The 27,707-nt window shown below is 73.3% G+C and overlaps 2 protein-coding genes across 2 annotated transcripts in view; one reads left to right on the top strand and one right to left on the bottom strand.

Annotated features, from left to right (window-relative positions):
• Positions 1-471: 471 nt before the first annotated feature.
• Positions 472-26,038, top strand: KCNH2 (potassium voltage-gated channel subfamily H member 2). The gene is given in 20 exon segments (XM_075082098.1): positions 472-1,024; positions 1,790-2,020; positions 8,073-8,237; positions 8,397-8,837; positions 9,806-10,020; positions 20,294-20,576; positions 20,579-20,718; positions 21,522-21,909; positions 22,807-23,006; positions 23,127-23,380; positions 23,490-23,682; positions 23,978-24,077; positions 24,150-24,313; positions 24,316-24,357; positions 24,359-24,428; positions 24,757-24,943; positions 25,052-25,124; positions 25,126-25,162; positions 25,165-25,223; positions 25,395-26,038. Coding segments are annotated over 20 exon segments (3,513 nt in total). The 5' UTR covers positions 472-948; the 3' UTR covers positions 25,590-26,038.
• Positions 26,039-26,427: 389 nt separating this feature from the next.
• LOC142054061 (uncharacterized) overlaps positions 26,428-27,707 on the bottom strand; it is a 1,653-nt gene continuing 373 nt past the window's right edge. The window contains exons 2-3 of the mRNA XM_075086258.1: positions 27,671-27,704; positions 26,428-27,533 (exon numbers count right to left, since the gene is read on the bottom strand). Of these exons, the coding sequence (XP_074942359.1) occupies positions 26,428-27,533; positions 27,671-27,704 (1,140 nt within the window). The remainder of the gene's footprint in view (positions 27,534-27,670; positions 27,705-27,707) is intronic.

Genomic DNA, 27,707 nt, shown 5'->3' with positions numbered 1-27,707 from the left:
CAGTGTCCCAGTGTCCCTGTGTTCCATTGTCCAGGTGTCCCAGTGTCCCAGTGTTCCGATGTCCAGCTGTCCAGTGTCCCGGTGTCCCACCCACCTGGGTTTGTGGCCTCGCTGCGGGAGGGGTGGGCAGGTGGGAGCAGTGGGGGGCAGTGGGGGGTGGGGGCGAGGGCTGCGGCTGCGGGCCCTGAGGGCGTGGGCAGGGGGAGGTGGGGGGTGCGGGGTTCGGGGTGCAGAGTGCGGGGGGTGCACGGGGGGGGCGGCGCGGGGCGGGAGGGGTGACGGGGGGGCGGGGGCACTTGAGGGGGGCTGGGGGGGCCCAGGGGGGACCTGGTCGTGGGGCTTCAGGGGCTGGGGCTGGGGGGGGGTGGGGGTGGGGCTGAAGGGGCCGGTGTGGGGGGGCGGAAGGCTTGGGCAGGCGGGGGGATCCCCGGGGTGGGGGGGGCCGGGCCGGGTGTGGCGGGGGGCCCCCCCTCCGCAGCCCCCCCCCCCGCGGCCATTGGCTGCGGCCGCGCTCGCCCCGCCCCCCGGGCCCGGCTGTCAACACGCAGCGCCCGCCGGGCCGGGCCGAGCCGAGCCGGGCCCAGCGGAGCCGAGCTTAGCCGAGCCGAGCTTAGCCGAGCTCAGCCGAGCCGAGCCGAGCCGGGCGGGGCGGGGGCGGGGGCTCCATCCCCCCCGGCCGCTCCTTGACTAAATAAGGCCGATGCTGCGCCCGCCGCGCCGCGCACCGAGCGGGTAGGGCGGGGGGGGGGGGGGCACCGGCACCGGCACCGGCACCGGCACGGGCGGGTGGGCCCGGCTTAACCCCTTCGTGCCCGCCCCGCGGCCCGCCGCCCCCCTGCCGGAGCCGCCCCGCCGGCGCCGTCCTTGGCTCAAGGGCAGCGGGGGGACCCCCCCGTGCCCCCCCGGGCCGCGCAGCGGGCGGCGGCGCTGCCCCATGGGCCGGGCAGCATGCCGGTGCGGCGGGGGCACGTCGCCCCCCAGAACACCTTCCTGGACACCATCATCCGCAAGTTCGAGGGGCAGAGTGAGTGGGGGCCGGGGCGGGGGCCGCGGCCGGGCTGGGGGTGACAGGGGCGCGCCTGGCTCCGGGGAGGCTTCGGGGTGCAGGTGACAAGCGCAGCCGGGTGGTGCCAGCGAGCCCCACCCCCAGGGGCCAGGGTCCCCAAGGGGTGCTGTGGGGTCCCCAAGGGGGGGTTGAGCGCGGGTAGCAATGGAGCCTCCGCCGCTGGCTCGGGTGCCGTGGCCGGAGCTCGGCCGGACGGGGGTCCCGGCCAGCCCGCGGCCTCCCTGACCCCCTGTAGCGGCAGCTGGTGTGCGGGCAGCGGGTGTTGGGTTGTGCTGCGCTGTGCGGGCAGCGGGTGTTGGGTTGTGCTGCGCTGTGCGGGCAGCGGGGTTTTTTGGCAAGGAGACACTGTTTTCCCCGTGCTGGGGGCGGGGGGGGGGCCCAGTGCTATTCTAGGGTCAGGCCTGGAGCATCCCGGACAGGGGAGTGATGCGGGGGCGACACCACCCCGTGGGGCCGGGCTGTGGGGTGTCACCGTGCTGGGGGAAAGGCCACGTGCCGGGGGTGCCACGGCAGCGCCTTGGGGAGGGCTGCTCCCTGAGGGGCTGGGGTGGTGGGGGTGGTGGTGCCGTCGGCTCAGGGGGTGTCCCCCGCAGAGTGAGCGGGATGGCTGGGGGGTGTTTGGTCACAGGATGGATGGACGGATGGATGGACAAAGCGAAGCCTCCCAGTGGGGCACCGGGCTCGGGGTGGAGGGCACGGGGCTGACCCTCTCCTCTCCCCCAGGCCGCAAGTTCATCATCGCCAACGCCCGGGTGGAAAACTGCGCCGTGATCTACTGCAACGACGGCTTCTGCCAGCTGTGCGGGTACTCGCGGGCGGAGGTGATGCAGAAGCCCAGCACCTGCGACTTCCTCCACGGGCCCCGCACCCAGCGCGGCGCCGCGGCCCAGATCGCCCAGGCACTGCTGGGCGCCGAGGAGCGCAAGGTGGAGATCTGCTTCTACCGCAAGGACGGTAGGGACCCGCGCCGCCGCGGCCGGCGGAGATTGACGGTTATTTGCACGGGGGTGAAGGAGGCCGTCCGTCATGGGCAGACAGACCCTTGAGTTAACGGCCTGCCGCGGCGGGCGGCCGCGCCGTGCCCATCCATCAGCCGCGCCGGGACGCGCCGTGGGTGGCACGCGGAGCTGGCGCGGGCGGGAGTATGTCCTGCCCCGCCGGCACTGCCGGGGGCCTGCAGCCCTCCCCGGCTGTCACGGTGGCTCCCAGCAGGGCGACGGTGCTGGGAAGCCATGTGCTGTGGGGCTGGGGCCTGCGTCGGGCGTCGTGGTGCCGCCGTCCCGGTGGGGGTGCCTGTGGGGGTCACTGGCCAGGCTGGGCACAGGGGCTGTGCTGTGCTGCACCCCCCCGTCTTGCTCCAGCGCTGCCGGTCCCGGGGACCCCCACGCTGGGTGACTGTGCTGGCAGGTGGGTGCTGGTCCCCGCGGTGCCGCGCCGGTGCCACCAGCCCCGTGTTGGCGGTGCTGGGGCTGCCCCACACCGTGGCCCCGCTGGCGTCTGCGCCAGGTGTCCCGGCTCTCGCGGCAGCTGTCTCTGGCTCTCGGCACACAGCCCCGGTTCCGGCGCGCAGAGTAAACAAAGCTGGTTCCCAGCTGCCGGCCCCGCACCGGCTCGGTGGGCAGCCGCCACGTGGAGCCGCACCGGCTTTGGCTCCCCGCTGCTGCGTGGCCTCCAGGGCTTGGGGTGCCGGGGGGCTCGGCGGGGGCCGGGGCGGCTGCCGAGGGCTCCACAGGCTGAGCTGGGGTGGGGGGAGCACGGGGGGGACCCTGATCCCAGCCCCGGGCCTGTCCTGCCATGGCCGCCTGCGGCTGTGCGGTGCTGCCGGCGCAGGCGGGCGCTGCTGTGCCTGGCACCGCCAGGGCTGGGAGCCGGGGCCGTGGCAGCGGGTGGGCGCAGCTGGTGCCGGCGCACTTTGGACCTGTGTGCGGTGCCCAGGGCTGGCAGGGCGTGGGCAGCACATGGCGGCTCCCTCCTGGCAGGGCTTGATGAACCCTCGTTAGGGCTGCGTTAATTGCCCCGCCCTTCGTTTGCTGGCTGGCGCGTGCCAGCAGCCGGGCGCCAGGCGTATGCTCCTGCCCCGACCCTCGCCGGGGTCGCCGGCTGCCGTGCTCCCGGGCCCCATCCGTGCTGGCCCCCAGCTCCCTGGGCTCCATGCCTCTGGCCCATTGGCGCAGGCGGGATGAGCCGGCACCCCCTCGGAGGGGAGCCTGGGGGTGCCCCTGGGGGTGCTCTGCCCTCCGCTCCTTGCTCCCAGCCGGGGTGGGATGAGATGCCATGGGGGGAGAGGGTGGGAATGGGCTCGGTGTCCTGGAGCCCCTCGCCCTGGGCTCTGACGGGGGGTCTCCCCAGGCTTGTGCTCCCGCAGCCCCCCCAGCACTAAGCCTGGGGGTCCGCGCTCCTGGGGCAGTGCTGCAGCAGGATGCCCCAGTACCTCCCAGCTGCCCTCCGCAAGCAGCGCGGGGGCTTCCAGCACCCTGCCAGCCTCATCCCGGTGCTGCTGTGGGACCCATGGGGAGGCAGGTTGCGGGGGCCTGGGGGTGATGGGGGGAGCCCAGTCCAGGGCCTGGCTTGGGGATGGGGCTTCCCCTCCCCACGGGGGCACCCGGGGCGTGCGGGGGCACCCCGGGGCGTGCGGCAGCGGGTGCTGGCAGGGACGGCTGGTGCTGCGGCAGCACTGCCCGTGCCGTGTCCCTGGGGAGTGCGGTGCTTCCGATGGGATATTTATAGGCGGCAGCAGCGGGTGCGTGCGGTGGCCGGGGAGCTGCTCCTTAACCTGTCCCTGCCGCGGCCGGGGCCTCCCCAGGCGGGGGGGGCTCAGTGGGGACCCCGCTGCCCTCGCCCGTGGGGCCGGGGAGAGGGGAGGAGCGGCGTTGGAGGCTGTGGGGTGCTCGGGACCCGGGGTCCCCAGGGGTCCCACCTACTGCCCCGCACCCAGCCCCGCGCTGCACCTGGGGACCCCGAGCGCCTGGACCCCAGCAGCCACCACGGGGTGGGGACCCCTCTGCCGCCAGCTCTGGCCTCGCACTTGGGCCAGCTCCAGCGTGGCTCCGGCACGTCCCTGGTGCAGCTGCCATCGCTCGTCCCTTCATCACGGTCATGCTGCGGCGCTGAACCCCCCTCCTCCACCCCGGCAGCCCCCCACCACCAAGCCCTCGTCGCGGTGCTTGGCCGTCCCGTCCCGTCCTGGCCTTGGGCTGCGGTTGTGCTGCGTGCGGTGGTGCCGCGCCGCGGGAGCCGGCTGGGCCCCGCTGCGTCGCCAGCCGCTGCTGCAGCCATTAGTTTTGAGCGACGTTGTTTATACAGCCCCGGCGCTGCCGGGGACGCCGGAAGGTCGCGGCAGCTGCGGGGGAGCCGTGTCCCTGCGGGGACGGCCTTGGGCTCGCCGGGGCAGCCGCTGCCGTGTGGCACCACGTCTGCAGCGGGGAGGGGGCTGGAGCCTGGCTGCGCCCCCAGCACCACCGATGGATGGCCTTCGGGGTTACCGTAGTCGGGTGGCTGCGGTGCGCGCCCTCGGCTGCCGGCACAGGCTGGGAGCTGGGTGGAGGGTGCGAAGGAGAGGGATCAGGCCCCCCAACCCCGCTCGCCTGGCAAGAGCTGGCACGTTTGGGTGCAGGCGCTCCCCCCGGCCCGGCCGAACCCCACCACGGGCACCGTGCCGGCAGCTCGGCGGCTGGGAGCGCCGGCGAGGAGCGCTGGCACACCGCAGCTCCCGCCGGCGCTGCCTGGACAAGGTCGCGCCCTCGCTGCGGCGCGGGAGCCAGGCTGGGCGCCGGCGGCCTCGGCCTTGCGGTGGCGGCGGGCAGCGTGCCAGTGCCGGCGTGGGGTGCCCCATGCCCAGGGCAGCGTGGGACGGGCATCCCGGCAGGGTTCACGTGGGGGAGCGGTGACGTGGCCGGGGTGCCTGCGCCCGGCTGGCCCTCGTGTTGCAGCACTGGGGTGCTGAGTTGGGGGGTCCCCGCGGCACGGTGGGGGCTGCGCAGCCAGGTGTGCACAGCAGGGAGGGGTGCGCGGTGAGGTCTAAGCTGTGCCGTGGGGTGCCTGGTGTGGGGGTGCAGGGTGTGGTGTGGGGGTGCAGGGTGAGGGGGTGTAGCGTGCGGTGCAGGGGGCGCACAGTGTGGTGCAGGGTGTGGGAGTGCATGGTGCGGTGTGGGGGTGCAGGACAGGGTGTGGGGGTGCAGGGTGTGGGGCTGTAGGGTGCAGTGCGGGGGGGTGCACAGCGTGGTTCAGAATGTGGGGGTGCAGGGTGGGGTGTGGGGGTGCAGGGTGTGGGGGTGCAGGGTGCGGTGTGGGGGTGCAGGGTGTGGGGGTGTAGGGTGCAGTGTGGGGGAGCGCACAGCGTGGTTCAGGCTATGGGGGTGCAGGGTGTAGCGTGGGGGTGCAGGACAGGGTGTGGGGGTGCAGGGAGCTATGTGGGGGTGCAGGGTGTGGGGGTGCACGGCACGGTGTGGGGGGCACACGGCATGGTGCAGGGTGTGGGGGTGCAGGGTGCAGTGGGGTGCATGACGTGGTGCAGGGTAGGCTGCAGGGTGTGGGGGTGCAGGGCAGTGTGTGGGGTTGCAGGGTGCAGTTTGGGGGGCAGGGTGTGGGGGTACAGGGTGTGGTGGGGTGCACAGCGTGGTGCAGGGCAGGCTGCAGGGCATGGGGTGCAGGGCAGGGGGTGGGGGGCAGGGCGGGGGGGCACAGGGTGCAGTGTGGGGGGCCACAGGGCATGGTGCAGGGTGCAGACCAGGCTGTAGGGCATGGGGGTGCAGGGTGAGGTGCAGGATGTGGGGGTGCAGAGCCTGGGGTGCACCGCGTGGCACTGTGTGCGATGCATGACGTGCTGTGGGGTGCCTGGTGTTGGGGAGCGGGGTGCAGTGTGGGGTGCGGGGGCGCGGGGTGCGTGCTGTTGGGGTGCATTGTGTGTGGTGTGGGGGTGCAGGGTGGGTGGGGTGGTAGGGCTGTGGGGGACAGGGGGGTGCTGGGGGTGCGGTGTGGGCGGGAATGGAGTGTGTGGGGTTCATGGGGGTGTGGATGGGTTTGGGGTGCAGGTCTGGGAGTGGGGGTCTGGCCCCATGCAGCCCCCTACCCCCCATGGGGCACATTCAGTCCCCATTGCTCATGGCCAGGCTCCCCAAGTCCGGGGGGGAGGCGTAGGGGGTGCAGGAGCCCCCAGTCCTGCTGTTGCGGGGCCTAGCACGGGGGGGTGGGGGGCCGTGGGGATGATGTGCGGGGGGCTGCGGGGACTCTGGGCGGGGGGGGGGGCGGGCTGTGGGTGGGTGGTACCGCGCTGCAGGCGTGGGGAGGGGGCCAGTGTTTCAGTGTTTCAGTGCCCCGAGTCCCGCACCCCACCAGGGCATCCCCCATCCCCGCTGCACCCCAAAACAGCCCCGTCCCCGCAGGTCCCCCGCGCCCCGTTTGCCGGCCCCACGGGCGGCAGCCCGGCGGTGGGGGCGGTGGCCGGGGCTGGCCGTAGGGGCCGGACCGGGACCCCGGGGTCCGTGGCGTGGCGTGGCGTGGCGTGGCCGTCCCACGGCGCCGGCAGCTGCTGCCCACAGCCATATTTAGGCATAAAGCCGGCGCGGCGGTGGCGGTGCCAAGGGCCGCGGCCCCCGAGCTCGGCGCAAGGCCGGGGCGGCGGCTGGGGGGGTCCCCTCCGCGACCGGGGGGCGGCCGAGGCCCCGGCTGCCCATGGGGGCCCCCCGCATCCCCCGGCCCGAGTGGGGCGGGGGTCCGCGCGCCTGCAGCCCCGGCGGGGCGGGGGCCGTGGCACCCTGACCCCGCGCCCGGAGGCGCCGCCGGCAGCGAGGTGAGGCCTGCGCGTGCCCGGCGCGGGGGTCCCGCCGCGGCCCCCGCCCCACGGCCGGACCCCAGGGGATGGGGCAGCTGCGGGTGGGAGGGCGGGGGGCTGGCGCGTGCGCCGGAAGCCCGGGGGGATCAGGGGGATTAGGATTTCCCACGGGAGCCGGGTGCCAGGTGGGCGAGGATGAAGCAAAGCTGCCGGCGGCGCGGCGTGGCCATGTGTCGGTGCCGCTAATCCCCCCGCGGGAGGCGCCCAGCCGGGGACCCCCGCTACGGCCGGTGCCGTGCCGAGCCGTGCCGCGCCGCGCCGCGCCGTGCCGCGCCGTGCCGAGCCGTGCCGCACGCCTCCGGCGCCGCTGGCCCCCTGCCCACGGCCCCACGTGCGGGCAGGGATTCCCCACGCGGGGCTGGGGATGGTGCCGGTGCCGGTGCCAGCTGGCGGCCGCCGTGCCGGGCTCCCCGGCGCAGGCTGCCGGGCCCGCTGCCAGCGGGGGGGACGCCGTGCGGGGGTGCAGCGGGGGCTGTAGCTTGGGGGAGGGGGGGTGTGTGGGAATCACGGGGGTGATCCAGCACCCTGGCATCACGCCCTCGTCACCCCCGCCCCGTGTCCTGCAGCACCACTGTGGGTGCTGGGGAGGGGCTGCAGATGCTGCGTGTAAGGGGGCTGCAAAGACCCACACCCCCCAAAAGCCCCTGGTGTGGACGGGGACCCCCTCAGGGCAAGGAGAGGATACGCCATGCTGCCCCCCGGCACCCCTGCACTGCCCCCCGGCCCAGCTGTGCTCCCAGCTGTGGCAGCAGGGTTAGCACTGCAGCTGTTAACAAGTCCTGAGCGGCTTAAGCCTGGCCTGGCGCCCTGACTGCCCCCAGCGCCGCCCCCCCAATGGCCCCCGCAGCCCCCCCACCCGCTCCGCACTGTCCCTGGGCTATTTTGAGGGGTGCAAGGGAAATGGGGTCCCTCCCACCCTTGTGTGCCTCAGTTTCCCCCATGATGCAGCTGCCGCGGGGCTGGTACCCTGCTGAGTCAGCAAGTTCCTGCTGCCCGGGGTGGGGGGCAGGAGGGGGTGCCCAGCAGGGATGGGGGGCAGGAGGGGATGACCAGCATGGGGTGGGGGGCAGGAGGGGGTACTCAGCAGGTACGGGGGCTGGGACAGGGGGCAGGACGGGGTGCCCAGCAGGGACGGGGGGCAGTGCTGCCCTAGTGCTGAGCCCCACCCTCCCGCAGGCAGCTGCTTCCTGTGCCTGGTGGACGTGGTGCCGGTGAAGAACGAGGATGGGGCCGTCATCATGTTCATCCTGAACTTTGAGGTGGTGATGGAGAAGGAGCGCCTGGGCTCGCCTGACAAGGACACCAACCACTGGGTCACCCCCGCCAACTGGTTCCCCGCAGGTAGGGTCAGCACCAGGGCTGCCGGGACCCCTGCTCCTGCAGACCCTGTGCCCCGGGGGCCGGGCGCTGCTGAAAGCACCCTGCCATGCGGCACGTGGCGAGGGCAGTGGGCAATGGGTTTGGTGAGCAGCCCCCGACCCTGCCCCTTCCTCCGTCCAGGGCGCAGCAAGTCGTTCAGGCTGAAGCTGCCGGCGCTGCTGGCGCTGGCGGGCAGCAAGCAGTCGCTGCCGCAGGAGCCGCCTGACGCCGTCGTCGTGGACTTCTCCAAGCAGAGCAGCGAGTCCGGCCCCGAGGAGGCCACCTCCTCGCTGGAGCCCAGCTGCCCGGGGGGGGCCCAGCCCGAGGACCAGGCGGCGCTGATGGGGGACGGACCCCCCGAGCCACCCGTCACCCACTCCTCGCCACGCGCCGACCGCCTGGCCCTGCACCCCGCCTTCTCCAACTGCAGCCTGGCGCGGAGCCGCTCCCGCGAGAGCGTCCACAGCGTGCGCCGCGCCTCCTCCGTCGACGACATTGAGACCATGAAGGGCGAGGGCGACAAGCGCTGCCACAACCGCCACGCCAGCACTGGCGCCAGCATGCACCGCGGCTCCAGCACCGGTACGGCGCCGCCGGCACGCCGCGGGCTTCGCACGCACCAGTGCCGGCACACGCCGCTGCGCGCCCCGGCACAGCGTGTGGCCGCGGGGTGAAGTCATTAGTGCTGGCAGCTCGTTAGGGCCAGGGCCGCCTCCTGGTGCGCAGGTGCCAGCCGCAGCCGGAGGGAGCTGCCGGTGGCTTGGCAGCGGGGCCGGTGCGGGCTGTGGTGGCACCCGTCAATGTCAGGCTCCTCATCGCTGTAATGCTCTGTGCTGCCGGCAGCTCTGGTGCCTGGCAGGACCCCGCCTTGGCCGGTGTGGGGTGGGCTGGGGCAGCCCTGACTCCCCTGCGTGGCACCGAGCCCCCCACGCCTGGTGGGAACCCACGGCTGCCTCGGTGCGGCTGCTCTGCCCGGTGCTTGTCCCCTGCCCAGCTGCGCTGAGCGGGGGCTCAGCCCCCCAGCCCGTCCCTGGTGGGGGCTCACATGCATCTCCCCCGGCAGCGCCCAGCCCCACCTGCCGCAGCCCCCTGCCCCTTGGCAGTGCCAGAGCTGGCAGCAATCACCTCGTTACCCCCGATCCTGCCAAGTGCATTCGGGAAGGGGAAGATAATTATGTTAATGGGAAATGATAACAAGCTGGCGGGTCACGGTTCCACAGCGCCTGACTGGGGGGGTGCCCCACTCCGGGGCTCGCCGCTCCCCTCCCTGCCATGGGACCCCCTGCCCTGGGGCTCCCCGCTCCCCTCCCCTGCCATGGGACCCCCTGCCCTGGGGCTCCCTGCTCCCCTTACCTGCCATGGGACCCACACCCTGGGGCTCCCTGCTCCCCTCCCCTGCCATGGGACCCCCTGCCATGGGGCTCCCTGCTCCCCTTACCTGCCATGGGACCCACACTCTGGGGCTCCCTGCTCCCCACCCCTGCCATGGGACCCCCACCCCGGGGGACAGAGGGCTGTGGCCCCCCGGTGGTGACAGTCCCCCTGCCCAGGGGCCATGAACAACGTCCGGAGTGCCCTGCTGAACTCCACCTCCGACTCGGACCTGATGCGCTACCGGGCCATCAGCAAGATCCCTCAGATCACCCTCAACTTCGTAGACTTCAAGGCGGACGCCTTCCTGGCCGTGCCGCCTGGCGAGAAGGAGATCATCGCCCCCACCAAGCTGAAGGACCGCACGCACAACGTCACCGAGAAGGTCACCCAGGTGAGCCCGCGGGCGCCCGCCCTGCCGCCGGCCGACGGAGGGGGCTGGGCAGCGCTCAGGGCATGGCCAGAGCCCGAGGATGGAGCTTGCAGGGAGGTGCCGGAGCTTGTGGGATGGTGCTGCAGCGTGCAGGGAGGTGCTGGATCTCACAGGGAGGTGCTGGAGCTTGTGGGATGGTGCTGGAGCTCATAGGGTGACGCTGGAGCATGCAAGGAGGTGCTGGAGCTCGTAGGGTGATGCTGGAGCGTGCAGGATGATGCCAGAGCACACAGGGAGGTGCTGGAGCTCACCGGAGGATGCTTGGAGCTCGCAGGGCGATGCTGGAGCATGCGGGGCCATGCTGGAGCTTGCAGAGAGGGGCTGTGAGGGGCTGGGGGCTGCCGGAGGGAGCTGAGGGCTGAGCAGGGCATGCTGGGGCGGCTGTGAGGTGCAGGCTGTCGCCGGCTGTCCTGGGTGGCCATTGTCCCCCACCCTGTGGGATCGGGAGGGTCCCTGTTGCTCCCCTTGGGGGACCAGCGGGGTGGTCCCGGCCGCAGTACTGCCTGTGCTGGGGCGTGGGGATGGGTGCCGTGGCGCGGTGGCACGTGGCCGGGCTGAACCCCACGTGGCACGTACGGTCCCTGGGGGGTTCCCAGTGGGGAGTGTGGGGCAGGCACCCCTCCGGCCTGGGGGATCCCTCGGCCCTGTCTCCGTCCCAGCGTGGGTGCAAGCTCCGGTGTCGTGGCAGGCTGCCCCATGCCACCAGCTCTCCATGGCTCGCCATGCCCGGGGCGCCGGGGGGCCGGCGGTGGCGGCTAATCCTTGGCACGTTGTGTAACTGCCATCTGGCTGCAGGGAGCAGGCGGCTGCTGCTTAATTACACCCTGATTCTGGCTCCAGCTAATGAACTGAAAGCTGCCGGGGGGCTGGTGGGCTCCCAGGACCCCCGGTTGTCCCTGCGGGGAGGGATGCCCTGGTGGGCTTGGGGGTGAGGCAGAGGGGACAGGGAGAGGGTCGTCCCCTCTGCCTCACCCCCAAGCCCCAGGGCAGGCCCACACTCTCGCTTCTCCCCGGGGACCCTGGCAGCTGCCCGGGTGCATCTGCCTGTGCTCCATGTCCCTGAGCAGCTCCCCGTCTGCTCGCACATGTGAGGGGGGCCCATTTGGGTCCCCCCCACTCCCACTGGGAGCTCCCAGCCCTGCTGCTGGAGCTCCTCTCCTGGGAGCGCTGGGATGGGCACCCAGCCCCGCTCCACTCGCTGGGTGCTGGATCAGCTGTGGGACCTTCTGCGGGGTGGGGGACCCTGGCCCCGCAGGCTGAGCCCCCCCCAAACCCCTCTCCCCACCCCTTGCAATGCGCCGGCTGGCCTTCCCCGTTGCTCTCCAGCACGCTAACGAGTGAAGCATCCTGATTGCCTTTGCTGTGTAATTAATTCCGATGCTGTGGCGGCCGCTGCTGTGCGGGCAGGCAGCTGCCTGCACCGAGCCGTGGTCCTTCCCTCCTGCCCATAACTGCCGTGGCCACGCTGCCCCGGGGACGCGGCTGCCCTCGCCACGCTGGCCCTGCCCCACGGCGCCGGGGCGGGGGGCTCAGCCGTACCCCGGCCTTGCGGGGGTGCCCGGCATGGGAGCACCCACCGCCTCCCTGGGACAGGATGGGGGTCCCCACCAAGGCACCCGGTGCACCCCTGCCGTGGCTGGACCGGGGCAGAGCCAGGAGACACCGGGTGCCGGCGTGGTGGACCGTGTGCCGGTGTGGCACGGGAAGCGGGCGGGCGTGGGGATGGCCACGGTGCTCAGGACCCTGCGAGCGGGTTGTGGGGCGGCCCCAGCTCGGGCATGGCGAGGCACTGGGTGGGCCGGGGCTTCCAGGCAGCAGCTCCGTGAATCATCCGCAGTGCCGGCAGCCAAAGGAGCCCGCCCGCCGCCCGCTCCCGCGGCTCCCATCAAGGTCACTGTGCTCTGGGGCCTGATGGCTGGGCCCGGCGAGCCGCGCTGCGCCAGCCCGTCGCGGACGGGGATGGGGACGGCGCTTGGCATGGCCGGTGCCGGGCGGCGCGGCTGGGGAGGTGCGAGGCCCTGCTGCTGCATGGGGAGAAGCAGAGGTGCCAGCGACGGATGCTGCGGCATCCCGGCGGCTCACGGCAGCACTGGGGGACCTCCAGCCTGGGCTGGCAGGGACCCCTGCCCGTGGCGCAGCAGGATGGTGCTGGGACTGGGTGCTGCCAGCACCGGCCTGGCCGTGACCGACCCGGACGGGAGCTGGTCCCCGGCATGGTGTGGTGGTGGAGCACGTGTCTGGGGAGCAGGGCCCACTGTGGGGGGCCTCGGCCCCACTCAGGCTGGTGGGTGCCCCGCAGTGGTGCCGGCCAAGAGGGGGGGACCACCAGGACCTGCTGCTGTTGATGGGAGGTGTAAGGGGGGGGGGTGGCACGTGGAAGCCCCCACTTGATGGAGCAGGTCCCGCCAAGCCCTGGCCTCGCTGGCATCCGTGGGCGAGGATGCCGCAGCCCGGGGTCACCCCTCCGGTGGGGGCTGCGGGCGGAGGCGCGGGCAGGCACAGCGGGGTCTGGCTGCCAGCGCTGGGCAGCGGCCAGGGACACGGGGAGCCGGTGATGCCGTGAATCAGTGTGGACGGCCTGCGGCAGCCCCAGAGCCCCCTCCCCAGCCCTCTCCCCATCCCTGTCCCCAGGGCGCTGGCCCTGCGGGGCTCGGGGGTCCCTGGGGGTCTGCAGGCAGCAGCTGCCAGGCTTGGGGCAGGCACAGGGCTCAGGGGGCTGGCAGCCGGCTGCAGGGGACCCCAGGGAGTCCCCCCCCGTGCCTCAGTTTCCCCGCGGGGGGTGTTCTCGGTCCCTCCCCGCGGCGTGACGGGCCCGGGGGGGTGGGGGGGCGGGGAGCGGGACCGGCGGAGGCGGGCGGCGGCGGCGGGGGGGGTTCGGGGGGGCGCCCGCCCCGCTCCATCTGCCGCCAGCTCGGGGCAGCGCCGGGCTGGGCCGGGCTCGGCTGGGCTGGGCTCGGGCGGGCCGGGATGGGGGGCGGCGGGGGGCCGTCGCGGGTCTTCCCCTGCTGAGCGCGACCATGGCCCCGCCGCGGCGCGACAGCGGCGACCGCCCCGACGGGGACCGCAAGAGCGGCCGCGTCCGCCGCGCCGTCCGCATCTCCAGCCTGGTGGCGCAGGAGGTACGGGGGTGGCCGGAGGGGGGGGTCCCGGGGCGGGGGGGGGTCCCTCCCGCTGTGCCCGCCCCGAGCCGCCCCGCGCCCCGACGGCACCGGCTGCCCCGAGCTGCGCCGCCCCGGGACCCCCCCCACTCCCGGAGCGCCCCTCCGGAGCCCGCCCCCCCGACCCCCGGAGCCCCCCCCACTCCCAGAGCCCCTCCCGACCCCGGAGCACCCCTCCGAAGCCCGCCCACCAACTCCCGGAGCCCCCACCCAATCCCGGAGCCTCCACCCCTCATTCCGGGAGCCCCCCTTCCGACGTCCGGAGTCCTCCGACTCCCGGAGCCCCCCGACCCCCAGAGTCCCCCCCTCCATAGTCCCGGAGCCCCGACCCCGGAGCCCCCCCCCAGAGCCTCCCACTCCGACCCCAGAGCCCCCCCGACATCCGGCCCCGCAGCTCTGCCGTGAGCGGAGGGTTGTGGCAGGGGCGGCCGGCCGGCCGTGCCCCCCTCCTCCCCCCGGAGGGAACGGGCCCCCGGGGTCGTCCCGCCGCGAGTGGGCGTGGGGTCCCGGGGCCGTTCCCACGCTGGGCCGGAGCCCCCCGGGGCGGCGTAGCCAGGAGGGATGGGCCGGGGGGGGGGGTTGGGGAGCGCGGGGTCTGCACATCCCGGGGGTCCGCGGCCGGTGGGGCCAGAGAGCCGGGAGCCGCATCGGCTGGGCTCTGGCCAAAGGCCGTGGGTGCCGTGAGCCAGCGCACCGGGGGGCATCACCCACCCACGGGCACCCAGTGCCCACCCGGTGCCATGGCCGGGCCCAGCTGTGTCTGGCTGCGCCACGGCGGTTGTTGCGTAGTTGTGGCCGAGGCTGTGGCGTGGCGAGGGGTGTCGTCGGTCAGTGAGGTGCCGCGGCCGGGGCGGCCACGGCGGCTGCGGTGTCCCCAGAGCACGGTGCCGTGGCTGGCCCATCGACGGCAGCTTGCGGGGCGTGGGGCTGGTGCGGGTCAGCGCCGCGGATGCTCGGTGCCTGCGTCAGCGGGTGGGGGTCGGGTGTTGGGGCGGGCACGCCGCCCCGCGGGGACGTCACCCCGTCACAGGGCTCGTCACCCCACCCCACTGCAGGTGCCACAGGGTGTTGGTGCTGCCGCCGTGCTGTCGGCAGCGGGGTGCCTGCATCGCCTCCCGGCCCGGGGTGGCCACCCGTCCCCGGCGTCCATGTCGGGGGGTGCCGAGGGAGCCGCGCCACTTAATGCTGTGAGTACTGGACACCGCCAACGTGGGGACAGTCGGGTGTTGGGGTGTCCCCTCTGCCGCAGCGCCTACTGCGCACCCTGCCAGGGCGGCCGGGGGTCTCTGCGGGCAGCTGTGCCGGTGCCTCGCCGACGGCTGGTGCCTGCTATGGCGCAGGGTGTGTTGGGTGATGCCAACACCAGCACCTGCGAGGGTGACGGGGTGCCCCGGCTGGTGTTGGGCGCCTGTGCTGGCTGTGGGGCCCCCTCGGCACCGCGGGCTGTGGGTGTCCTGCTTTGGGTGCCCCTGGCGGTGCCGCGTACCCCACCAGCGCTGGCGTCGGTGCTGCCGGCGTTGGGCAGCTCTACCGCGTTTGGTGGTGCGTGGTACGGGGGTCAGTGCACGGTGCGTGGTGGTGTCCCGGGGGGTGCTGGAAACCTGTTGGTGGGCGGTACCTGGGTGGGTGTTGGGTGTCTGCTGCTACCGGTGCTGGGCGCAGGTGTTGGTGTGGTACCTGGGCAGGTGTTGGATGTGTGCCAGTGTTGGGTGACCATGTGGGTGTTGGGTATCTGCTGGCGCAGGGGTTGGGTACCTGCTGGTGCTGGGTGTTGGTGTCAGCGCTGGCGCGTGGGTGCCCGTGCGGGTGTTTGGTCCCGGTGCGGGTGCTGGGCATCTGCTTCCGGGTGTCTGTCGGTGCGGGTGTTGGGGGCCCATGGGTTTTTGCGGGGGGGTCGGGTCTGTCCTTGGGGCCGGGGGTGCTGCGGTGTCAGTGCCCACCTGGTCTCAGCACTGGGCGGTTTCGCCATGGGTGTGCGGTGTCACCGCGAATGCCAGGGTCAGCACAGGCCTGGCAGCACTGCGGGCAGCGGGCTGCCGGTGTGGGGGGTGTCAGGGTGTCAGGGGACAGCCCCCGGCCGCGGGTCGGGGTATTTCTGGCAGCGAGGGAGCTGCGCCCCGTGGGCGCGGGTGTCTGGGTCGCGGCAGGTGCCGCACCGGGTGTCTCCGGGTGTGCGGGCTGGGTGTCGGGTGCCAGTGTCACAGCAGGTGTCGGTGTACATGTCACCACGAGCGCGAGGTGCCGCGTGCCTGCGCCGGGGCGGTGTACGTGTCACCGCATGTCGGCACTGCCGATATCTGTGTCACGGTGACTGATAGGTGGTGTGTCGCCGCGAGCGGTCCCGCTGCCTATCGGCGTCGCCGGCGTGGCACTGTGCCCTGCCGGGCCGGCGCGGCTGCCCACGGCCGAGGGGTGCCGGGATGTCACCGCGTGTCAGCCCCGGCACGGGCGCGTGGCCCTGGCTGAGGGTCTGCGCCCACCAGGGAGGGGGCGGGTGCTGCTGTGGTGGGTGCGGGTCTGCGGTGGGGCGGGGCACCGGCATGCGTGGCTGTGCCCACTGGAGCTGTGCATTGCACAGGGGGCTGTCCCCACAGCTGGGGGTGTTCGGGGGGGATGGGTTCCATTCCCACGGCTGGGGGGGCTCGGGAGGCGGTGTCCCCTGCACTGGTGCAGCAGTGGGGGGTGCTCCAGGTGCGGTCTCCCCAGATACAGCACTGGGGGGTGTCCCCGGGCTGATGCACCTGTGTGACATCTGGGGACAGGGCAGGGGGTTCAGAGCCCATCAGGGTGCTGGGGGTCCCTGGCTGCACCTGGCACTGGGAGGGGTGGGGGCTGGCAGGGGCAGGTAGGAGTGCCCCCCAAGTCCGTGCAGCCCTGGGGGCTCCAGGGGCTGCCCCAGGGGCCTGGGGGTCCCCAGGGATGGGACAGGGCTGTGTTGGAGGGGCTGGTGGGGCGCTGGGGGGGTGTATATGAGGGGAGTGATGGGGTGGGGGTGTATCCATGGGAGGGGGGGTTGTCTGTGGGGCTGATGGCACCTGTCCTCCCTCGCCCTCCAGCTGTCTGTTCTCAGCTGCCTGCAGGGCTGGGGGTCACCTGCGTGGATCCTGGTGGGATGTGGGCACAGGGTCTGTGCAGCCCCTGGGGGTCCGGGTGGTTGACCCGCGCCGGGGTTCAGCTGTGCCCCAGCGGTGGTGGGGGGTCCATGGGGGTCTGGGGGCTGCCCCTGTGCATGGCCAGGCCCCCAGCCCGGACGCTGTGCTGAGGAGCCGGGGGCAGCAGAAGCAGGGATGGTGCTGGTGGGGGGGGAGCGGGGGCCCCGGGCGGGGGGGGGGGGGGCGGGGGCGGGGGCCCTGGGGCGGGCAGCATGCGGCCCTGCGGGGGCCTGGGGCTGCTGCCGCGCTGCAGGCAGGGATTTGTCCCAATTTGGCGCGGCAGCTGGGTTAATTTTAGAGGCAGGAGCTGCCTGGTTGCTGGAGCCGCCCCCCCCCCGGCCCCCCGGCTTCCCCCCGCCCCCCCCCCGCCCCAGCTAAAAATGGAGCCGGGTTGGCAGAGCTGCAGCTTAAAGGGGCAGCTGGGATGGGGCCGCCACGGGCTCCCGGGACCCCCACGGGGACCCCACCTGCCATGCAGGGCGCTGGAGCTCGGGGGGGTCTGCCTTATGGTACCTGCGCCCGCACTGTACCCGTGTCCCTGTGGAACCCCGACCCCTGGTGTCCCCGTGAGACCCTGACTCCGTGTCCTGCAGCATCCTCACCACCTGTGTCCCCCCCCGTGACCCCACAGTACCCGTGACCTCATGTGCCCCCGTGGCAGCATGACCCCATGTGCCCCTGTGGCACCAGTCACCCCCCTGTCTGGGGTGGGGCGGCGGGTGTGGGACACACAGGGGTTGCTCGGGGCGCAGCCCCCCGGGATGGGCCATGCGAATTGCTCCCATGCTGTTTTGGCGTGCAGCCCCCCGCCCCCGCGGTGCTGGCGGTGCCAGGACCACCCACCGCCGTGCCGCATGCGTGGCCTCGTCCCGCCCCGTCCTGCGGCACGTGGGGACGCGGGCGCCCGCGGGAAACCCCTGCGCGTGGGTGGCAGCGGGTGAGTCAGGGCCGACGGGATCCACGGCGCATCCCCGGTGCCGCCACCGCACCTACATGGCTCTTCCCACAGCGCCGCGACGCTTTGCTGCGCGCAGCCCCGGGCACAGCACCCACCCCATGAGGCTGCCGAGGCCAGTGGGGCCTGGGGATGGGGTGACAGAGGGCACGTGTCCCCCCGGGGACGTCGCCTGCTGCCCCGTGTCCCGAGGTGGGGGTGGCAGCAGCCGTGGCCGGGATGCTTTGGCTGAGCCGGTAGAGCGGGAGCGGCGTTCCCCGGCCCACGAGCACCACGCAGGTGTACGAGTGCTGGCGGCGTGTTCGTGCCGTGGTGGCGGCGTGCTCACGGCATGCTCGTGGCGTGCTCTGGTGTGTGTGCGCGCCACGAGGTCCCGCTCACCGCCGCAGGGCTGGGCTGTGTCCCCGTGATGCCAGGTGCAGGTGCCGGCACCAGCGCGGTGCGTGGCCGGCCGAAGGGCTGCCGATGGGGTCGTGACGTGCCGCACCGCGTGCCGTGCTGGGACAGCTGCCGCCTGGGCTCGCCGCCTGCCCCACTGCCTGCGGTCACCCGTGGCACCGAGCCACGCCAAGACCTGCGGCGTGCCACCACGTGCCGCGCCACGCCAGGCCGCCGGGCACCCCGAGTGTCGGAGGGGTTAAGGGGCGGGCGAGGGCCGGCCGGGGGGGGCACAGCCCTCGCTGTGGCTGCGGGAGCGGGGCAGGCTGGGAAAAATTTCCGCCCCAATAATTTTCCTCTCGGCTGCCGGTGGTGCGTGGCTCCCGCCGCGCCGCCGCTCTTGCCTCCCGCCAACGCCGACCCGCCGAGAGGTGCCCGGCTGCCAGGCTCGGCCAGGCCGGAGGGGCGAGGGGTGCTGTCGGGGGCGGTGGGATGGGTGCGGGGACCACCGGCTGGGGTTTGTGCCCCCGGTGCCCGCGGGGCAGCCCGTGGGCCGGCGGCGGGGGGTAAGTGCCGCTGGCGCGCCATGGGCCGGGCCCAGCCCCGCGGGTGGCCGTGAGGATGCTGGCGTCGCTCCTGCAGCTGCTCCAGGAGTTGCCGGGCCCCCCCGCCGCGCCCCCCCGGGCCGGAGCAGGACCCATGCCCGGCATCTCCCTCTGCGGCACCTGCCTGTGCCTTGACGGCGACAGCGCCCGCGCCGCGGGGCAGAGCCAGGAGGAGAAGGTACCGGCACCCCCGCTCCCCCGCCGGGCGCCGGCAGTGCCGCAGCCGGTGCCGTGGCCAAGCAGCCCCCCGGGGCAGGGGGTCCGGCGTGGCCGTGCTCGAGGGGCTGCTCTGGGGAGGGGCGGTGGGTGCCGCCGCGCGGGAGACAGGAGGCTCCGGGCGCCGTGCCCACGCCGGGGGACCCGTGTCCTGGTGGTGGCCGCGGGTGGGCTCGGGCTCCTTCTCCCCCCGGCTGCCACCGGCCCTGGGTTTTGGGCGGTTACGTAAAGCCGCCTCTCGCTCTGTCGCTGGCTCGGCACGCACCCATGGGTGGCACAGCTCGGGGACCCCTCCCCAGCGCCTCGGGAGCGCTGCACCCCCCGGGGCTGGGGGGCTGGATGGTGGCATGGCTGGGAGCGCAGGGAGGGACCCCCGGGGTCCCGCTCCCAGGCTGCGCCCCCTCGGCCGCGCAGGACTGTGCCGGTGTCCTGCTCCGCCGTGACGCGGGGCTACGGCGGGGTTGGCATCATCCCTGCCCTGGGGGTACCCGGGGGTCTGCGCGGAGCCGCTGCAGGTAGCCGGTGGCCCCGGGGCTGCCGGAGCCCCGCAGCCGCTGCGAGCCGGCACCGTGGGGCCGGTGCCGTGCCCAGCCTGGCTCTGCTCTGTGGGGCTGCCCCTACCCGGCACCCTCTCCCCACGCAGGGCCCCGCTGCCCCACAGCACCCGTTCGCCCGGTCCCTATTTATAGCCGGTGCCCCCCACCCCGCGGCCGGTACATCTAATCCCCGTGCCAGGCGGCCGGGACAGACGGACGGACGCAGCTGCCGGGGCACGCCGTGCCCGCCGCGGTCAGGCTGTGCGTGAGCGTGCACATACGTGTGTGTGTTTGTGCACGCGTGTGCGCGGCAGGGACGGTGCGGGAGGGCTGGGGCTGCGGTGGCAGTGCTGGGAGCAGGGACGTGCCTGGGGGCAGCCAAGGCAGCGCCTGGGGGGGGCTGTGGCCCCCGTATGCAAATGTCCTCATTTCCGTGGGTGCTGCCTGCCCACCCCTGCCTGGGGAAGGCGGGGAGGGGGCTTGCAGCAGGCAGAGTCCTGCCAAGGCTCAGGGAGCTCCCTGCACTTCGCTGCACCCCACTGCACCCCCACTGCACCCACTGCAGGGGTCCCACTCCCTGACCCGGGCAGGGACCCAGCTGGGAGCAGCCCCCGCCCCACAGCCCAGCCCCACGGCGCGTGGGGGTGGCAGGGGCTCCGTGGCACTCACCCCCAGCTGGCCTGGCATGGGGACAGGCTGGGGGCGGCCGTGCCAGCAGCGGCTGCGTCACCGCGTGCCGGGGGGCTGCCGGGCCCGCTTCGGCAGCAGCCGTGCCAGGGGTCCTGCCGGAGCAGGGCTCGGCACAGCTGGGGACCCCGGGCAGAGCTCTGGGGCGGCTGCTGCCACTTTGGGGGTGGCGTGGGGTGGGGGCGCACGGGCCGGGGGTGCGGGGAAGCGTCTTGGCCGAGGGCCACCATCGTGTCTGGCTGGGAGGCGCAAGTGTGTCTGTGGGGCAGGAGGGGGCTTGCGGGGTGGCTCTGCGGTGTGGGGTGCCTTTTAACCAGCCATGCCTGTCAGCCACCCCTCCCAGCACCCCTCATCGCCAGCTCCGGGGTCCCACTGCGCCCCAGAGCATCCTCAGGCCACTGGGACCTGCCGGAGCAGCCCCCAGCCCAGGGATGCTCTGCCTGTGGCCGGTGGGGGCAGCCCCTGCTCGGGGACGGGGGGGCTCAGCCCCACGGGGCAGTGGGGGGTGGGGAGACGCAGGAGCTGAGCCCCCTGCCCCCGCACCCAGGTGCTGTCACTGGGCGCCGACGTCCTCCCGGAGTACAAGCTGCAGGCGCCGCGCATCCACAAATGGACCATCCTGCACTACAGCCCCTTCAAGGCGGTGTGGGACTGGCTCATCCTGCTGCTGGTCATCTACACGGCCATCTTCACCCCCTACTCGGCCGCCTTCCTGCTCAACGACCAGGAGCAGGTCCAGCGCCACAACTGTGGCTACTCCTGCAGCCCCCTCAACGTGGTCGACCTCATCGTCGACATCATGTTCATCATCGACATCCTCATCAACTTCCGCACACCTACGTCAACTCCAATGAGGAGGTGGTCAGCCACCCCGCCAAGATCGCCATCCACTACTTCAAGGGCTGGTTCCTCATCGACATGGTCGCCGCCATCCCCTTCGACCTGCTCATCTTCGGCTCCGGCTCTGAGGAGGTACCCGACGCGCCACCGGGGTGCCGCGGGTGCCGGGCCGGCACTGGCTGCTCCGTGCCCTGGCTGGGCTGGGTGCTGTTTCGGGACCGGGTCCTCATGCAGGGTGATGCCCGGGGGTCCCACACGTGCCCCCAGGCCGGGGCTGGTTGCCTGTGGTGCCATGGTGGGTGCCAGGGCAGTGGGCGCCAGGGCAGTGGATACTGTTCCCTGGGTGCCTGGTCCTTCCGTGGGGTGATGCCCAGGGGCCCTACACATGCCCCCAGGCCGGGGCTGGGTGCCCCCTGTGCCGCCAGTGGGTGCCGGGGTGGTGGGTGCCAGGGCAGTGGGTGCCGGGGCGGCAGATGCCGGGGCGGTGGGTGCTGGGGCGGGCGCTGGCAGCACGTGGCGCTGAGCGCAGGTGTGGGCAAATCTGGCCCTGGCCCTGGGGGACCCCCCCCACCCCAGCACCGGGGTCTGCAGGCGGGCTTAACTGCTTCCCTGCCACGTGCCTCTGTGGGACCCCCAGCACCAGGGGGTCTTTGCCCCGGGGCAGGGGGCGGGCTGGGGCACCTGAGCCCAAAGTGGGGAGAGGGGTTGGGGCGTGCATGCTGGGGGCTGGCGCGGGTTCAGGGGCAGGATGGGCCCCCTCACCCTGCGCTGGGAGGGGCTGGGGGTGCCCAGACAGGGGAGCAGCAGGAGGGCTGGGCCCGTGCCGGTGGGGGGCTCTGCCCGGGGAGGGCTCAGCGGGGCTGCCCTTGCCTGTGGGGTTGGGGCAGGGACACCCCCACCCCTCGGTGATCCCTCGGGCCCCCCCTCCCCTGCAGACCACCACCCTGATCGGGCTGCTGAAGACGGCGCGGCTGCTGCGGCTCGTGCGGGTGGCCCGCAAGCTGGACCGCTACTCGGAGTACGGGGCGGCCGTGCTCTTCCTCCTGATGTGCACCTTCGCCCTCATCGCCCACTGGCTGGCCTGCATCTGGTACGCCATCGGCAACGTGGAGGAGCAGAGCATCGGCTGGCTCCACTCGCTGGGCGACCAGATCGGCAAGCCCCTCAACGCCAGCAACCCCCTCTACGGCCCCACCATCAAGGACAAGTACGTCACCGCGCTCTACTTCACCTTCAGCAGCCTGACCAGCGTCGGCTTCGGCAACGTCTCCCCCAACACCAACTCCGAGAAGATCTTCTCCATCTGCGTCATGCTCATCGGCTGTGAGTGCCCCGGCGCGGGGCTCGCGGGGGCTGCCCTACCCCCCCCGCCAGGGGGGCTGCGGGGGCGCTGGGCGCGGGTTGTACCGGTGTGCGGGTGTGCGGGTGGGTGTGCGGGTGGGCCTCTGGGTGTGCAGGTGAGCGGGTGGGTGTACCTGCGTGCGTGTGGGTATGCGGGTGTGCATGTGTGCGTGCGGGTGTGCATGTGTGTACCTGTATGCGGGTGTGCGGGTGGGTGCACCTGTGTTCGTGCAGGTGGGTGTGCGGGTGTACCTGTGTGCAGGTATACCTGTGTGTGGGTGTACTTGTGTGGAGGTGTACCTGTGTGGGGGTGGGTGTAGCTGTGTGCATGCGGGTGTAGCTGTGTGCATCTGGGTGTGCGGGTGCGTGCCTGGGTGTGCATGTGGGTGTACCTGTGTGCCTCTGGGTGTGCAGGTGAGTGGGTGGGTGTACCTCTGTGCGTGTGGGTGTGCAAGTGTGCATGTGTGCAGGTGTGCACGTGGGTGAGCATGTGGGGTGTACGTGCATGTGTGTGTGCGAGCATGCGAGCACGTATACGTGTGACAGACCACGGACACGCATGCGGGTGTGAGCGTGCACATGCGTGAGCACCCGCCGCTGTGCCTGTGCACGTGAGTGTGCCAGCGTGAGCGTGCGACGGAGCCGGAGCACGTCCAGGAGACAGCTCTGCCTGTGCTCCGGCCGGCCGTGCACGGCCCCGCGAGCTCGCTGGGCTGCTGCGGGGGACGCGGGCGCATGGCGGGGCCGGGGCTGTGGGGCTCACGCGCGACGTGCGGGGCTGCCGGGGTGGGGGGTCACGTTGGCGGGGACAGGCACCCTGCCGTGGGTCGGGGGGGAGCGGCGCCGGTGCCCCCCCTCACGCCGCTCGCCCCGCCGCAGCCCTGATGTACGCCAGCATCTTCGGGAACGTGTCGGCCATCATCCAGCGCCTGTACTCGGGCACCGCGCGCTACCACACGCAGATGCTGCGCGTCCGCGAGTTCATCCGCTTCCACCAGATCCCCAACCCGCTGCGCCAGCGCCTGGAGGAGTACTTCCAGCACGCCTGGTCCTACACCAACGGCATCGACATGAACGCGGTGAGCGCTCCGCCCCGCCGCCGCGGCACCGGCCGCGGACCCCCCTCGCAGCCCCCCCTCGCAGCACCCACCACCCCCCTCCCCGGCCACCCGCCGTGACCCCGCCGCCGTGACCCGCAGGTGCTGAAGGGCTTCCCCGAGTGCCTGCAGGCAGACATCTGCCTGCACCTGAACCGCAGCCTGCTGCAGAACTGCAAGCCCTTCAAGGGGGCCACCAAGGGCTGCCTGCGCGCCCTGGCCATGAAGTTCAAGACCACGCACGCCCCCCCCGGGGACACGCTGGTGCACGCCGGGGACGTCCTCACCGCCCTCTACTTCATCTCCCGCGGCTCCATCGAGATCCTGCGCGGGGACGTGGTGGTGGCCATCCTGGGTGAGACCCCGGGGGACCCCCCCTCCAGACCTGGGCGCAGCCTGTGCCACCCCTGCCGTGCCCCAAGGGCTGACCACCCCTCCCTTTGCCGCCGCCCCCCCCCCCCCCAGGAAGAACGACATTTTCGGGGAGCCGCTGAACCTGTACGCGCGGCCGGGGAAGTCCAACGCGGACGTGCGGGCACTGACCTACTGCGACTTGCACAAGATCCACCGCGAGGACCTGCTGGAGGTGCTGGACATGTACCCCGAGTTCTCCGACCACTTCTGGTCCAGCCTGGAGATCACCTTCAACCTGCGCGATGTGAGGGGCTGCGGCGGGGGGCGCGGGCGGGGGGGGAGGGGGGTGAGGCCAAGGAAGCTGGGGGGCCTGGCACGGGGGATGGTTAGGGATGGGGGACGGTCACCCCAGGATGCCCACCAGCATCGCCTGGCTGGCAGGGGGGCACCACACTGAAAGCCCCCCCAGCATCACCCCCGCTCCATCACTGGCACCACGCGCTGCCTGGGCAGCTTTCCTGCTGCCCCCCCGTCCCCGCCGGCTCAGGGCAGGGGGTCTGGCAGCCCCCCCCAGACTCAGCACCCCCTCCTCCCCGCAGACCAACATGATCCCCGGCTCCCCGGGCAGCGACGAGCGGGACAGCGGCTTCAACCGCCTGCGAAAGCGCAAGCTCTCCTTCCGTCGGCGCACGGAGAAAGGTGGGTCTGGGGGTCCGGGGTGGGGCCTGGGCCTATCGGGGCCGTGGTGACCCAGGGTCTGTCCCCCCGCAGACGCCGCCAACGCCGGGGAGCTGCGGAGCGGGCAGAAGGCGCTGCGGCCGGGCAGGAGCTGCCAGGCGCCCGGGGCCCCGCGCGGGCCGGCCGAGTGGGAGCCCTGCCACTCCAGCTCGCCCTCCAGCTCGCCCTCCAGCGAAGAGGACGAGCCCCCCGCGCCCGGCCGGGGGCCGCCACGCTCTCCCCCTTCCGCAGCGCCCGCGCCGGGCAGCGAGGCGCCCGTGCCCGCCGAAGCCGAGGAGCGCAAGGGCAGCGACATGTGTAACCCCCTCTCAGGTGGGGATGAGGGGAGCTCGGGATGGGGGGGGGGTCCTCCCTTCCTCCTTTCCCTGCTCAGGGTTCTGCAGACCCCCCCGGTGGCTCCTGAACCCCCATCCCGGTAGCTCCATCTGCCACCCAGATCCCGATCCCGTGACCTGCACCTTCTCCTGCACCCCTTCTGCCTTTGCATCCCCGTGCTGTGCTTCGGGGAGCCCTCGTGCCCGCTGGGCTGCATCGCCCTTCGCACCCCCCATTGCATCCCCCTTCACATCCCTGCTCCCTGCCCGCTGGGAGACCCTAAGGGCGCTGATGTTTCCCCACCACCACCTCCTTGCCCTTACAGGAGCCTTCTCGGGGGTCTCCAACATCTTCAGCTTCTGGGGGGAGAGCCGGGGGCGGCAGTACCAGGAGCTGCCGCGCTGCACCATCCCGGCTCACGCCGCCCTCAACATCCCGCTGCCGTCCATGAGCCGCCGCCAGCGCTCCGAGGTGGAGACGCGCCTCGACCTGCTCCAGAAGCAGCTCAACAGGTACCTTGGGGGGCTCAGGGAGGGGGGCGACTGGGGGGCTCCCATGGGACCGTGCTGCCCCGCAGCGTGCCGTGCCCCGCACAGGCCCCGACGCGTGTCTGTCCACAGGCTGGAGACCCGCATGGCCGCGGACATCAGCTCCATCATGCAGCTGCTGCAGCGTCAGGCCACGCTGGTGCCGCTCCGCCTACAGCACGGTGTCATCCCCCCACCAGCCCCCGGCCCCCCGTGTCCGCTGCAGCCCGTCCTCCCCATCACCCCCATCCAGCCGCTCTCTCAGGTGAGCACAGCCTGGTCCCCGGACCCCCACGTTTGGGGAAGCCCCTCTCCTGTGCCCCACCACCCCACCTTCCAGCCCCGCTGCCCACCGGTGCAGCCCGGAGGGGGGTGGGTGCCGCACCAAGACCCCTCTCCTGCCCGCAGCGTGGCGGTGACGCCTTCGCTCCCGCAGGTTCCCAGCTACCCGGTGCCGCTGGAGCTGCCGCACGCCCCGGACCCCCGCAACGAGCCGCCCCCGCCGCCGGACGTGGTGCTGCTGGTGGAGCCGACGGCCGCCCCGCCGCGACGCCTCTCCCTGCCCGGACAGCTGGCCGCCGCGCCGGACACACAGACGCTGCATAGACACTGCTCCGACCCCGGGAGTTAATGGGCAGGGCAGGGACGGGGCCGGGACCCCCGGCGCGACGGGACGCGGGACCCCCGTCCCCAGGACGCTGGCCGGGCCGGTGGGCTCCAGGCCGCCGTCCCCCACGGACAATCCCTCCCGCCACCGGCAGCCCGCGGGGGGGGGCGGCGGGAGCCCCTCGGCACCCCCACGTTAGCTGGCCTAACACGGGGGGCCAAGCCCCCCCCGCCTCGCCGCTGCGCCGGCGCTTCCAGGGCTCGGCTGGCAGGACTGTCAGACGTGTGCTGCTCTTCGCCTTCCCTTCCTCCTCCTCCTCCTCCCTGTAGTGCCACAGCGGGCACGGCCCCACAGCCCCTTCCCCAGGCAGACCCCCGGCCGGCCGGGGCCGCGCTGCCCCCTGGCCAGAGCCCACCCCGGGGACGCTGGGGCCAGCAGCACGACGGGGGGGAGTGGGGGGGGGGGGGGGGCTGCGAGGGGTGTGCACACGTGTGTGTGCGTGTGTCACACGTGTTCCGACGTGCTGCGGGTCTGCCCGCCTGCACTCGCCCTGTCTGTGTGTGCGTGTGTGTGCGCACACGTGTGTGTGTGTGCGCGCACGTGTGTGTGCATGTGTACTCGTGTCCAGCGCCCCGGGGCGCTGCGTGTGTCTTCGGGTGGGGGGTCCTGCTGTGCCAGGACACCCATGCTGCTCTCTCGGGACAGACAGACACGCTGTGTCCGTGCGTGCATGTATGTTGACCCCAGCTGTGCTTCCTGCCCGCCGTGGCGTGCGTGTGCATGCACGTGCGTGTGCGCTGAGCCGCGGCGGAGGCGTGGGGTGGGTGCGTGGACCCCCCCCCCCCATGCCGTGTCCCCATGCTCACCTGGCTGCGGGTCGCCCGACAGTGCTGTGTGTCCGGGGTGCCCCCCCTCGCCAGCCACCGGTGCCCCCCACATCCCCCCAGCCTCCCCCGCCCAGCTGGTGGGACGGGGGAGCACACCCCCCCCAGCATTGTCCCAGCCTGCGGAGCCACCCCGCGCACAAGGAGGGGGTCGCCCTAGCGGGGAAGGGGCGTGGGCAGGGCCAGGGGCTGTGGGGCTGCTGCCCACCCACCCGCTCGCCCACCCACCCACCCGCTCGCCCGCCGGCTCCTGGTAGCGTGTGCCGTGTTCGTGCCGTCGTCCCGTAGCCGGGCGCCGCGTGTGCCCGACCTGCCGTTTCACACAGCCCTGCATGTCGCCTTCCGCGGTAGGTGCCCCCCGTCGCCCCCCTCCCCAATAAACCGGACAGACACCCCGGCTCTGTGTGCGGCTGTGCTGCGGGACGGGGCCACGGCAGAGCCGTGCCACCGCGGCTCCCGGGACGGTGCCACGGGGAGGGGGGCACTGCCGGCACCCATCCCACGTGCGCTGTGGCCCCAGGGGGTGAAAAGGCCAGGGGAAGGGGAGGGGGGAGGGCAAAGCAACCTCGAACGGTGGCATAATTCAGTAGCGTAACAGCCGCTCGGCGGCTCCGGTGCCTGCGGCGGTGCCGGGGCTGCCACACGGCCCAGGCAGAGACGGGGCCGGAGGAGGTGGCATCGCCTTTACTGAGCCCGGGATGCGGTACGGCGCGGCGTGGCGTGGCCCACGCCTCGGTGTCCCCCGCGGCCACCCCCGGTCCTGCGCGGCACAGGGTGCCGGGGCCGCCGGCAGCCCCGGGGCGGGTCACTCGGGCCGGTAGGTGCCGTTGTAGGTGAAGGGCTCCGGGGCGACGCAGGGGCCGGGGCTGGCGGGCGTCCAGCGCTGGATCTCCAGCTGGGAGAAGGTGGGGGGGTCCAGCGGCCGGACGATGACGGCGCTGCGCGAGGCCACCGAGGGGTCTTCGTCGAAGAAGTTGAAGGGGCGCAGGAAGAACCCGACGGCGTTGCCGGGGGTGGCCGTGTTGGGGACGTCCTCGGCGTGCGGGACATGCAGGAAGCCGACGGTCACCCAGGCCACCAGGTCCTGCGCGGAGGGAACGGCGGCCGTTGGCGTGGGGTGGCAGACCCCCCTCCCCGAGCACCGGCGCGTCCCGCTGGCCCCCCGGCCGCGGTGCCCAGACCCCTGCCCAGCTCTGTCCCCGCCGCCCTGGGGGTTGTCACCTGGTCCTCGATGGTCTCGTTGTTGCGGATGAAGCTC

This window comes from Phalacrocorax aristotelis, chromosome 2, assembly GCF_949628215.1.
Source record: "Phalacrocorax aristotelis chromosome 2, bGulAri2.1, whole genome shotgun sequence".
Lineage (NCBI taxonomy): Eukaryota > Metazoa > Chordata > Aves > Suliformes > Phalacrocoracidae > Phalacrocorax > Phalacrocorax aristotelis.
This window is presented reverse-complemented; position numbering and strand designations above follow the sequence as displayed.